We start from the raw sequence: 14,176 nt of genomic DNA, 5'->3' as shown, positions 1-14,176 counted from the left end.
CATTAGGCAAAGAGGTTACAGAGCCATGACCTAAGGCATGTGCATATATCAGTTAATGCAAGCCAGAGAAATCTAGGAGAGACATAGGAGGAAACACAGTACAATGAAATACACCAGAATCACTGGGCACCAGTATAAGTGATATACTGGTTTCCATAATGACAGAACAGACAGAGCCGTAGGCAGCCTACTAGTGTGTGTCCTGTGGCCAAATGGACAGAGGGATCACACCAGGGGGATTTGCCATGTGGTGACAGAGGGCCACTTCAAAGGTCTGTGTGTTTACGCATGAGCGTACACTTGCCCTGTCTGAGAGGAAGATGGAAAAACAGGGTGAGAATGCTATAAGAGCATGATGTGCTGGTGTAGGGGAATTAAAATAAAAGGCAATAACCTCCTGAATTATTCTCATGCATGCAGATTTATTTTTGTTCAACTAAACATGATTCCATGACCATCCATACTGTTTAAGCATTTTATAAATTAAATTAAGTGTTTTTGTTGTGGGTTTTAATATCATGCCTTTCTTTGTGTTTTTTTTTTCTGCAAAAAGTCTCAATAAAATAAAGTCATTTCATGGACTACATTTCTATTTGTACTATCTAGTGTTTCTTTTCAAAGTAAAAAGGCCCAAAGCAGTGTATGTGATTTAAATAATGAGCTTTATTTCTACTCCTATAATCACAGAGCTGCATCAAATGATTCAAGCTGTAAATCGCTGTAGGCAATAGAGATGTGAGTTGACCTACATCTCAGATGATGGAAGCGAAACATACACACACACAAAATAAATAAATAAATAAATAAAAAATGAAATAGTGGCTCTTTGGTCAGATTTCTTTCGATGTATTTTACTTACTGCTGTAGCATTTTTTTAAGGCTATAGTCTATTCAAAATTTTACTCAGTGTATCTATTGTAGGAAGAATTGATAAATTCATCATAGTAAGTACAAAATGTGGCCCCCACCCTCCCCCAGAATACTTCCTGCATCTATATTAAGTGTATGCTTCTTTATGTTTTGATATACCAGTGGACGACATTTCATAATTTGCTGTCATCTCCACACAATTAGAGCATGCAGAGGGCAAGCGTGCCACATATGTTGAGACAGAGGTCATCAATTGTTTTCAGGCACCTTCGCCTGTCTACACATTATGCATTTTCAAAACTCTCAATAGAATTGGGACACTGGGAGAAATGAGGGGGTTATACTCAATACGTCACAACAGTGAGGGACCCCTGGCGATGGTGAGCAGGTGACCGCGTGTAGCCCCCCCCCCCACATGCTAAAAACACTCATCATCATGACATATTCCTTTAACTAAAGCTAGTTTTTTTTTTTTTTTTTTTAACTGCTTTTAGCTATGATGCAAATGAATGCTGATAAATGAGTGACAGGTGTGGAATTATAGGGCTAAAGTCTAGGAAAGGCATTTTTGTCCATGTCACTCTAATACAAAAAAAAAAAAAGACTTCTTAAATTAAATATTGAAAGAAAACATTGTGCCATATAAAGAAGTTATAATAGCATTTAGTAGTAATTGTTAAAAAAAAATATATATATATATATATATATATATATATGAAGTGACATATATGTGTTTTTCTATTGAAAATAAAGCAGTCAAAAGCTATTGTCCTATGCTGTTGCGGGTTTTCCCATCATTACTGTTTTTCTTTATTTTAAACATTAGAATAGGCTTTCTGAAACAAAACACCCGGAAAGAGAGAAGAAATCTAATTTAGTTATGTAAATAGAGGTCGGGTTGGCGACATGGTGAAGCGTCACTAATGGAAGAAAGAGATGGATGCCTTATGATAATGAGGAGAAAATAAAGCAGAACCATGACCTTGCAGTGCGATATGAACGCACAGACACAACGCAGCTATGTGTAGCTCTCTGACTGAACAATACCTACAGGACAAAGTAGGACAAATAGTTGAATTTTTTCCCCCTATATATAATTACATAAATGAAAGGTCGCAGAGAGTAATATTGGAAATGTTAACAAGTATATCAAAGCAAAAAAAAAAAAGGATACCCAGTGAATTGTTAGCCTACTTGCAATTGTTATAGGCTATTAATATATTTCTTAATAATTATGTCCAAGTTACAGCCTATGACTGCAAATGATAAAGAAACAAGGAGTCCTCACTCCACACACACACACTAGCAGGGAGGAATTTCCCTCCACACACACACACGGAGGAATTTCTCCTCTCACCACTGCAGGGCAACTTATTTTGTTTCTCTATCTCCTCTTTAGCTTGTTGTGCGCTCTGAGATGTGAGTGCTGACCTCCTCCCCTCCTCCTTCAACCCCTCCTCCACTTTCTCCCCATGGTCCCATTTCCCTTTCTTCTCCTCCTTCATCGTCTCGGTAGCTGTATCTGCCTCTTTTATGGCCGTTCATTTGCATCCCAGGAGGGGCTAAAAGGCGTCCCCAGAGACGCGCAGATAAGGGTCACAGGAGATCCCCTCGAGGCAGCGTGTTCGCCTCGCACCCTCAAGGCAGACACAACACGTGCCGTCGACCCCCTCTCGACACCCGCAACCGCACAACGCAAGCGTGCGCGCACATACACACTTCTTCTCTTCCCGGCACTTCAGCCCCAAAAAGGAGTGATGCTCGCCGTTATCCCCTCAGTAGTGGCCTACATCAGCCAAATACCTTGCCTTTTATAATATGCCCTTCATTGCTACATTCTGTCATGAAATGATTAAGGCCCCTGTGTAGGCTCTGGCTCTTGGCTACTGGATGTACAACTCCATCAGTTTCATCACAATTTGGATTTAATCCACCTTTTGGGAAGGAACGTCATCTTCTACAGCATATGCAAAATGTGTCAATATAAGGAATTATTTTAATAATTCACCGAGGCTATAGGCTACAATCACTAAATCTTTGACATGTAGATTAAAAGCATGGATTGGATTTTATACAGCATATAGGCCTACCTATACTATGTTACATGTTTGCAAACAGAGTAAACAAACCTAACACGAGAAAGCTTCAGCCCATTGTAGATTGTAAATTCCTGTATATAAAAATAAATAAAAAAATAAAAACTATTTGGGGAGGTGGTTGTTCATTTCGATGGTATTTACCATGCAGTTCATTTATGGGTTGTGTTTTTATGGCTCAGGTAAATCCGAAAATTAGTAAATTGCATCCGTGTCTTGCTGTTGGCCGTTTTAGTCGGCTTTCTGCACTTAAAGGCCACATGGACCCATCAAATCGCAAGCATGTAGAACCATAGCCTAGCACTGATTAATTACGTTTTTATATTTAACATTTTTGTTTAACGGTTTCTATTGTCGGTGATAAGCAGCGTTTAGAGTAATTACAAAACAAATGAGAAAAAAAAAAACGCAATACATACTACTCGACGAATGTACAGGCCTTAGGAAGTGTGTAGGACTTAAAGCTTGGACCCGTCGACCCTCGGCTAAGGAGCCTGTCCTCTAGTCAGGATAGAAAATGAACAGTAAATAATGTTGTGTCTCCCTCTTGTGGTCGCTACGTTCAGTACAACCACACGGACGAGGAGAGAAAATGGCGGATTGCAAATAATTTCAGTCAGTACACACGGTGTACACACAGGTATACAAGATAGGATTTAAACAGTTCCCCTGGGTATCACATTTTCACAACTTAAAAACAAAAAACTGCTAGAGCCTAGATATTAACGTAAAAAAAAATTAAAAAATGTTAAATTTCAGAGGTGGTGTACTACCACAAAACACAAGTACAGCATGGGAAAAACAGATTACCAATTTGGGATATCCAAACATGTATTACGTTCCACCTGCTTTAAAGGAAAACGATACTACACAAGTAGTCAGGTTCAACAGGCCACCCATGTGACTAAAGAAAAAGAAAAAAAAAAAGCTAATGAGACACTTTGTGGAGCATCTTTATTATGCCACAAAAAAGCCAGTAGTTTTGAAAGGAGGACCTTGCAATTTATTTATTTTTTTACTCCCCAACAATGGCATTCTCAAAATGGTGGAAGCTGATTGTGATATTATAGTGTGTACGGCTGGCTGAACAGTCAGAAATGGAGTGTGGAGGACAAGGTGGTTTTGGAAAATAGAGGTGTAAGAAATGCAGGTGAAAATGGGAAGTCAGGTTGGGGAGTGGACGGGTCGAGTATGAAGGTTAGCAGAAAAACATTCGTATACCCATCTGGGAAAAGAAAAACAGAAGGAATGCACAGACACGCTGCATGACAAAATTGCGGTACACAGTCAAACAAGGGGAATGCACACCAGTTCTGCTTAATATACCACATTTATTACTTTTGAACTGATTAATAGAAAGAGTGGGGGCAAGGCCACTCGCATCACTGTTTTTAGAAAATGGAGGAAAGAGAAAACAAAAAACAAAAGCAGCCCATCGCAACGATGAATTAATTTGTCCAAGAGAAAGAAAAAGAGGGTAAATAAAGTCCAATGAAGACTGTTAACAGAGGGCCCCAATTTTTTTTTAGACCATAAAATTATACACTGAGCAAGGCTCATCAACATAACATTTCTTCTGCTTTCAAACTCTTGACCCCCCTCCCTACTCTTCCTCTCCAGATCCTCCGTACTCTACCTTTCCCCACACACAGTCCAACACTCCACATGCGAAAACAAAAGGAGGGCCATCCTGAACATCTGCAGTCCTCTCAAACAAAACCATGGCAAGCATGTACGAAACAGATTCTGGAGTGAGCGCAGTTGATACCAGTATACCATGAAAATCCACTTGGAGGAAACTCCACTGGGTCTTGGTTAAAGATGTGAGCATCCTCAGAAGACGGGGTGAGTTACAAAGAAAATGAGACAAACTGCCCATTCTTGCCTTTGGGACACTATTATAAGTCAACACTACGAATTTCTATTGGATTTGTGTGTTTGTGTGAGAATTACAGACTTGCTCTTGGACCATAAAAACAGGATGATCCTTTCTTTAAAAAAAAAAAAAAAGAAGGGAAAAAGCAGCATACAAGGGAAAAGCATATGTAATGGAATGGGGTGGGGCAAAAAAGATTTCACCTAAGGATGCTATGCATTTATTTGTAGTCCTATGAATAATCGTTTCCTTTTCTTTTTACTACAAGTTCGAAGTAAGTCTTTAAAGTCAAAAGAAATCAAGAATGTCTTCATTTAGTTTTTTTGTCCTTAGTTAATTCTTCACCCCTATTAGAATTTCTTAGAGAGATCTGGATGTAATGATAGGGTGGACAGGGCTTTTTTTCTTTTGGGGGGGGGCATTGCAGTCTTTTGACCAAAGCACCAACTGTTACTTGACTCGTCCTTGGCGCTCCTAGAACAAATAAAGAAATAAATACACCAAGTTACACACAACATACAAAATGTTTGTATTTTCGAACTACAGTTGACCCAGATTCCTACAAATCCTTCTGGTTCCTTCTTTAAACAAGCCATGCACATCCTCCCTAGCTTCCATTTGTTCATTATGAAAGTTGCAAATCAGTTCGGATATAGTAACAGATACAGGTTGTAGATGCTTGACTTTTGCTCAACATTCATGAACTGCAAAAACTTAACATGAACCTGAAATGTTTGAAATTATCATAACTGCTCCTGCATCTAGTGACAGATGAAGCAAGTTACCTGCAGCCTGTAATGACTCCTGTTGCTTGGGTTGCTGGGATATGGCTCACTGCCTTGGACCTCCACCTGTCACACACAGGAGTAAAGACTGAGTGTAACTGGAACAGACAAGTCACCAAGACCAGATCTCAGAAATTTGGCCAAAAAGGGTATATATGCCGCATTTTCACTGCATGGTACGACTATACTCAACTCGCTCTTTTTTGGTTTTCCATAAGCAAAAGTTATGGATAATAGGTTACTTTTTTTTTGGCACCACCTCTGACCAGCGATTGTCAGAGAATCGTCACTGCCGCAACATCCAGCACAAACATGCCAATTTTTATTTATAGATTATTATTTATTCATTTTTTAAAATGGCAGCCCACAGAACTACGCTGTACAACAAACGAAGTGCAGACAGTCCTGTTTGGTTGCCAATGAAAGGATTCAGCAAGTGTCGTGCTGAAGATTACGTCATGGCAGTTTCACACGACAATTCTATGGGGGCTCAGATGAGAATCCCCCCTACACTGAGGGGGTGCCACCTGCAGTGGGAAACAAACCTGGTAACAAAAGGGAGTTGAGTGACCAATGCAGTGGAAATGAGGCATTGAAAACCAGTCTGATCAAAATCCTCTGCTGATAAAAGTCTAGCAACTTTGCATTACCACGCCACTTCATGATAAGCTAAATTATACAGACCATCACACAGGCATTAGATTTTGGTAAAAATGTCTCACATGCCAAATCTATAACCTAATTAACCAATTACATGAAAAATAAAAAGCGCAACTTGAATTACTAATGTATGCTCTGGCTAAAGAGTTCATAGACAGAGTTCATCCCTTGTATACATCGCTATGCTGTCAGGTAACATTCTCAAGTCTGGGTGTTAATACAAGTTTTTAAGATACATAATTCACTAGTTTTGGACAACTACTGGTCAGTCTTATTAAAATGTTGTACATGAATAAGCATCTAAAATGTCATGATCAGTTTCTCACATTTCTTAAATGAATAGCAGACGAAAACGGAGCTGTACAATTGCAAAACAATGAAAATACTTAAATACCGTAACCTGTAAGCAACACATTTGTGTGGCTTTAACAGGCTATATAAACTATGCTTATAAAGCATACCTCAAATATACAAAAAGATACAGTGGAGTAAATAAAGCCAACTAAAGCAGTTCTTGGCATGAACCCACTAAAATCAACACTGAAAAATAAATGCTTCTGTATCTACAGAATAAGCTTTTCTACATCTAATAAGAAAGTAGGCAAATAATGGCAATTACGGTTAAGGAGCTGTTATGTAAAGGAAGTAAGACAATTTTATGTTGTCTTGGCATACTTTACCCTAATTGTACCCTCTGTCAGGTAAAAAGATGCAATACAACTGTGCAGGACACCAAAGCCCCAGTATTAAACAGTACCCACACTCACAATAAGAAATGCAAAAGATGCATACAAGTATCACTACATTATATGAGCTGCAATATACATTTGCGCTTCTATTTTTTTCCTCATGTTGATGCTGAAAGTTCCAACACAAAATAAGCTCAACAGATTTCACCCAATACCAAAATGTGTGTTCAGACATAAGGCATTTAAAAAAAAAAATAAAAAAAAAAAATACATTTCACATATCTTCAGGAGAATACACAGCCAAGTATGTGGTGACGATAACAGAAACCCCGGATAAGGCTATCAAAATGAAACAACTTAACTACAATACAAACCGATAAATTCAATTTTCAGATGTTCATGTAATCCATTGAATATTTCCATTTCGTAATATTAGCGTTGAGAGAGTATCGCCAAGTAAAATTATTTCGGTGTTCATTCTCCTGTGTCCATTATTCTATTGTAAAGCAGTGTAATACATATGAGTGACACGGTGAAACAGGTAAAAACACCACAGTGAAAATTAGAAAGGAAAATCCAAAAAAAACCCTCCTGTGTATAATCACACTGAATTCTGACAAGGATCTCAATCCAGCTTTAAATCCTTGAGCTGCTCCTGAATTTCTTTGTAATGCAAAAGGAAAAATTGTACATGCACACCCAAACCGGCTTCATATAGGGCTGCTAATGGAAAAAAATGTCAATATTGAAATAACGATTATTCAACGAGATTACTCGAGGACTTTTGGAAAGATGTTGCAATTATATATATATATATATATACACACACACACACACACACGGAAAAAGTTAAACAAAACAGTGAAAACACCTTGAAGTGTGACATTTCACTTAATACTTTTCCCATTTGAAAATTGTTTTTTCATTCTGAACACAAGTTTACTTGCAAAACGTAATGTGCAAAATAATAATTTCTTGATTATTCTATTTTTGTGATCATTAGGAGCCAAGATCGTAATTGCGATTAAAATTTTGATTAACTGCACAGCCCTAGCTTCATATACTGCACCTTTTTTCAACACGTTATAGCAGCGCACTCTTTTTACATTCGTCCGTTTTATCACTCATTTTATTCAACAGTAACTTTGGTTACCTTTTTCACACACTCTTCCTCCTCCTGACGCTTCTCGTAGTGAGAAAAGTCATCGAAGATGGAAGTGGTGTGTTTATATCCAGCGATGATCTTTAGCACCTGCCTGGCCTTGTCCAGTGGTACCTCCTGTGTGTCCCGAGAGTTGGTCACTGGCTTGTTTTCGTTGTTCTCTAGTCGAATGTGCCGTAGCTGACTGTTGGGAACGTCCTTAACAAAGATCCAGCGCACATCAAAACGACCCTTCCACTTGTCCTGTGACCACACGCCGGCAGACGTGTTATAGTCCACGGGTGAGCGCATCTCTGCTACGCCACAGAAGTGACCACTCCCATTGACACTGAACAGAAGATAAAGCGGCCCTTTTCCACCCAATGAACGGTAAGCTGCATCAAGCCTTTTGTTGCCATGCTCCGTGCTGCACCAGATGTTATACTTGATGGAGCGGTGGATGTCATCCTCGGAGTAGCTCTTGATGATAAACACTCTACCCTGCTTGGGATTCCAGTCAAAGTCCTTGGGGTTATAATTGTTGACCATGCGCAACTTCTCTAAGACTGGGTGAGGCTCAGAGGGGACTCCCGGAACCACACCGACACCAGACGAAGTGGGAGGTGACTGGCCTGTACCACTCCCACTGCCATCCCCAAATCCATTGGCCCGGTTCCGTGGAGGGACCCAACGAGTAGGTTGAGATGGTTGCTGTTGGTTGGGAGGAGGACCCTGGGAGAGAGGAGGCTGGGGCATCTGACCCATACCTGGTTGCCCACTGGGTGGAAGCTGATGCTGCCCCATCTGGGAAACAGGGGATACCAGCTGTCCATTGCTGAGGGGCATTTGTGGGTTCCCTACAGCAGTAGCCCCTGGCTGTGGGGAAGCCTGATTGGGCGGCTGCCCGTTGCTGGGAATAGGGGGCACCTGCTGTGGGGTGGCAGCTTTAGGCATGTTGCCCTTGTTGTCCCAAGTGCCGATGTCCATGTTGTGTTTAATGGGCGGAGGTGGCAAATTGGCACCGGCCATGCCACCCTTGGTTTTCAGCTTGGGTTGAGGCTTGGCTGGCTTGCTGGCAATATCGGCCCAGGAGGCGGGCTTGGCAGGGGCAATTGAGACAGGAGGCATGCTGGGAGGTCCTACAGATGATACAGGACCAAGGGGACCCCCACCAGGTAAACCAGAGCCAACCACCTTAGGAGCCATGTCCCCATTACCACCAGGAGCGGCACCACCGATCTTGAGCCCTGCCATGCCCTGGTCAAGGCTGTTCATACCAGGTGCCTTGTTCAGGGGCTCATTGGCAGCAGGTGCAAATGGGGACTGTCCATCGATCATGGCACCCCCAAGTGAGCTGGGAGCATAGGCATAGCTGCTGCTGTAGCCAGAGCTCTGCGGTGTCCCCGACTGTCCCTGAGAGCTGTTATTGCCCCATGCCGAGAAGTCGATGCCACTGGGGAAGAAGTTGAAACCGTGCTGGCCAAGGAAAGGATTGCTCCCCAGGGGGCCTGGCTGGCCAAACATAGCGTCCGGGAGGTAGTGGGGCTCCCCATTGCTCAACTGTCCATAGGAGGCCAGATAAGGCATAGGAGGGTCCCCACCTGTGGACCATGCTGCCTCATTTAAGGAGTAGGAAAATCCTATGGAGGGGCTGTAATAGCTGGGCATGTACGAGTCCGACATGGCCGTATAGGCATTGCTCTAAATAGAAAAAGAATTAGTTTTAGTGACAAGAGGTAAACAAAAAACAATTCTTTGCAACAACAAACTAAAATTTAATTGGTAACAGATTATTATTAACAGTGTTTTATTTGATACATTTATACCTTGTTGTAGATCCAAAAAGTCAGACCGAGATAAAAGATGAGCAAATACATTTAATAATAATAATTTTTATTATTATTATTATTATTATTATTATTAATAATAATAATCCAATAATTCACCACACAATAATGGTGCTTTCTTAGTATCCCTCCTCCGACCTGATCTGTAAATGCATAGCACTGCACTATACATTAGGAAAAAGGTGCAACAGTCTCTTTAACTAAAGGATGGTGCATTCTTCTCAGTGGAGGAAAATACAGGTTCCATTATTTCCTTTACAGCCCACTTCAGACAGTAGGTCTGTTACTACACAAGGGGAAATCCTCTACCGAAGAGAAATAAAAATTCAAGGCCACTAAAAACTTAATATACAGAGGCGCTCATTCCTGCTGCACAATCATTAATGTCTTCCTGTATTCTTCTGTAATGCAAAAAGCAAGGATGTGCAAACATAAAAAGAGGCCCCTGAAACAAGGCAGTCTACAAGTACGTATATTAATCTTCTGGTAGGGAAATTTGTTGGGAGTTCTTACCAAAAAGTCACATCAATAAAACTTCTCTCTTAACTCCCTAGGCTCCGGTTTAACAATAGCCTGACATCTCAAATATCAAATATATCAAACAAAAATACATTTTACCAAGGTAGCATTAACAAGTAAATATTAGGGATGTTCTGAGCTAAACTGCAATGTCAATATTGATCAAGACATTTATAAATTGACCCAGGCGATCAGGCCATCATTACTGTTGACACCGGATATGTGCTACTTATTTTAGGAATTGAGCTACTTTTTTCTTAAATACACCTAAATGACTGTAGATAAATCATCTAGTCCATGTAGATCCATTAGGTATTATATCTTTGCACTAGTTGTATAGTTTACAACTTAAACACTTTATATAAACTTCTATGTAAATAGAAGTTTTGCTTTAATGGTTGGTCACTGGTGCTTTTTAATATTATAAAAACAATGTTTCCATACTTGTGTACATAATAGTCCTGTCTAGTCTTTACCTTATTTGTCCAGCTTGTCCTAGTTTTAACTGTTATGTCTATTACTGTGTAAGTGCATTGACAGCAATGCGAAACCCGGGCTCAAATGTGTACACATACTTGGCCAATAAAGGTGATTCAGATTTAAAGGGGATTCAGATTCAAAAGACAAAAATAAACTCTTAAAATAAAGACATGCACTGAAGTCCAGGTTGAAACTACAACTTGTTGATTTTAATTGACTGAGAGACAAAAGATTTATGATTAACCATGAAGAAAAACTAACTTGAAGGTACTTCAGTCGTTTGATAATTTGACGGTATGTTAGCCTAAATAATTAAAGCGGTTCAACTAAAATGCAGCACCTGTTGGCAAACACCGATCAATAAAAGCTTACCTGTCTGGCCTGAGTATTCAGGTAAGGCTCAAACTCATCGTCATTCAAGGTATCCTTTTGGGTCACAGCTCCGTTTTGCACTGAAAAGAAAACAACACTGATGTAAACAGAATATAGGTTTGTGACTACAGAGATGTGAGCGGTGACATATCTGGTCATCATCATACATCACCACTTGTTACACAACATAACCACTCCTTGCAATTATTGAGTGACACAGGAAATGCCTGCTTGAGCATGATAAGACATCAAATACTGTAACTGCTCATTAGGCTTCTGATTACACAGCATAATCTTGCATACAAGATGAATCAGTCCCAGTGAAGAATTGAATGCACTTGGCACTGGTTACATATTGGCACAAAACACTTAAGACATTCTGATTCTCTCATCAAAATAGACATTAAAATGTAATCTAGGTACACGCCAATACTGATATTTCCAGAGCAGATTTAATGTCTTTCGCAAGTGCTTTGTTTTCACAAGTTTCGGAGTGTTCGGTTATAGCTGATGTTACTGTGTTGGGCGATATGGGACTCTGGGATGGGGTGAGCTTTTCAGAACATGTACAAGTTAAATAACACAGACAGGTTAGTAAATACATGTTAACTTACATTACAGTCTAAACAACATGATGACGGGAAAGCGCGAGGCCCATTAGGACACAGAAAAAGCATGTCGGAAGACGTGTCATTTTGGGTTAACTTAGCAACCAGCTAATATTAGCGCGCTAGCTGGGTGGTTAGCTGCATACAATGCGCAGCGTCTCCATGTTAACGAGCGCCAAGAGTCCTTTCAACATGACGGACTTTGCTAACATTAGCCAAGTGTCCAGCATAATAGGACGGCACCTGTAGCTAAACACTGCAAAAATGTGTTACATTACCAATAAAAAGAGAGCCTGAGTAGTAAGAGTGTATTCTAGCACCAGTCAGTGCATTAAAAAGCATTGCAAGTTCAACCAGGAAAAGGATGCTGATGTGTATCATGTTGCCATTTAACGTTAGCTAGTCAAGAGATAGCTAATGCTAACTGTGGGAACCTGCCATTTCAGGGATGTTAAGGAAACTCACGAATGTTGAGTTAAGGCCGAGAACATTTATGAAACACAATGTAGTTTTGAGTTTCATTGAAGTAGCAAATCAAAAGCAAAAACATTTGACAACTTAAACAGACAGGCCCATTTGCCAAGCAGCTATAGGAGACAAGCTATCGCATCCGCGCACGTAAGGTTTTCAAAGCGCACCGCACATAAAAAGATCCGCATTCACTCAACCAAAGTCGATGTTAGCCAATATTTGTTCTTACCTTTATTAGCTTGGCCTTTCGGTCTCTGGATTGGGTCCAGGTGATTCATGAAGGTTTGATTTATGAGAAGAGAGGAAGGGGAAAAATAGATGAAGAGATATATTTTCAGCAGTCAGTTCCTTTAGCAGGTGGTCAGGCCTACTGCACTACTGAGCCACAGCCGCTGCCTCTGAGCTAAGCTATCCTCGCTAGCCGTCGCGATGATGAGAAATTTGGCCCTCGTAAATGTTCAGAAAATACCTCTCTTTACCTGTTCAAGAAGGCTGCTGGCTGACATGTCTTTCCCCCCCGGAGTCTGTGTAACTGTATTTACTCCTAAATAAAAGCGGCAGGGTGCAGAATTGGTCTAGCTATTGAAGAGTTTCACCCAAGCGCCCCTATCTCTCTATAGAGCCTGGTTTCTACACAATGGCGGGCTGCAGTTTGCTTGACAGACTCCTCAACATGGCTGGGCGGCCCTCGTCAACCCACGATGGCATTTATTAACAGCGGACACGCGCCCCCTAAAGGCGCGGAGGAGCCAGGTTTAACCCACGAGCTGTCACACTAATATCTAGCACGTAACGTTGAATTGAATGAATTTGATATTAAATAGACAACAAATAAATGCATACATTGTGTAAACCAATAAACTGAAACAATTAAATCACGTATTACCATTATCATTATTATGGAATGTTATTTCATAATTTATAATTCTCATAAAACTGAGTTTCATTGGAGAAATTATGTCGATTTATATCAAACAATTAAACATCTCATTGTATCTTCTGAGGTAAAGAAGAAAAAAAAACCTGGTTGGCCACCATTTGACATGTGAGAGGGAGCCAAGTGGGCATCACTAAACTTCTTAATGTTAAAAGACACAAGGGTGTTCCCTTTCAAATTGAATCTGCCTCTTCTCAGTACACTTAAATTAGGCCTGTTGATTGTAGATTCAAATGAATGCTATATTTGAAAGGAGAAAAACATTTGACTCAATTCAATTCAGAAATGGTAATCACAAAGAGTTAAATTAAATGTGATTGTGATCAACTTTCTTCTTAATTGGGTACAGAGTCTAGATTCCTATTTATTGCATCAACAATATGCTTCACATACTGAATGTATTGACTGATGTTAAATACTTTTTGTGGAAATAATACTGTTAACAGTTCCTAACAAGAAAAGGTAATTTAATGTTGTTTGCCATAAAAATCACATCTTCCATCTTTTTCAGTTATTTCTTACTGGGTTCCATACATCAGTCAGTGATGCATCACAAATCACCAGAGTAAACACACCATTGTAAAACAGTTATACATTTCTATAATTCACTAGCTTAAGGTCTTAAGGTATTTGAAACTATATTTATTACCACAATATGAAGGTATTTCCCATCAGACAAAGAACAGATATTTTAGAAAGTGTTTTGGCCCAGCATTTGCTTTCTAATTTGTGATTCTGCCCTCTCGTCCACTCTCCGCCCATAGTGCCCTTCTAACTCCAGCCCTCTCTGGCACACTGTAGCAGGAATGTCAGGCAGGGAGGTGA

At 40.1% G+C, this 14,176-nt stretch overlaps 1 protein-coding gene across 1 annotated transcript; it reads right to left on the bottom strand.

The window, feature by feature from the left end:
* Positions 1–4,277: 4,277 nt before the first annotated feature.
* On the bottom strand, positions 4,278–13,096 carry ythdf2 (YTH N6-methyladenosine RNA binding protein F2). Its single transcript, XM_078277041.1, has 6 exons — positions 12,894–13,096; positions 12,644–12,668; positions 11,336–11,415; positions 8,130–9,818; positions 5,628–5,693; positions 4,278–5,316 (listed from the first exon to the last, which is right to left on the bottom strand). The coding sequence occupies exons 1-6, from the start codon at positions 12,918–12,920 to the stop codon at positions 5,293–5,295; spliced, it is 1,911 nt and encodes a 636-aa protein (XP_078133167.1). The 5' UTR covers positions 12,921–13,096; the 3' UTR covers positions 4,278–5,292.
* Positions 13,097–14,176: the final 1,080 nt, after the last annotated feature.

Source organism: Sander vitreus, chromosome 20, assembly GCF_031162955.1.
Source record: "Sander vitreus isolate 19-12246 chromosome 20, sanVit1, whole genome shotgun sequence".
Lineage (NCBI taxonomy): Eukaryota > Metazoa > Chordata > Actinopteri > Perciformes > Percidae > Sander > Sander vitreus.
This window is presented reverse-complemented; position numbering and strand designations above follow the sequence as displayed.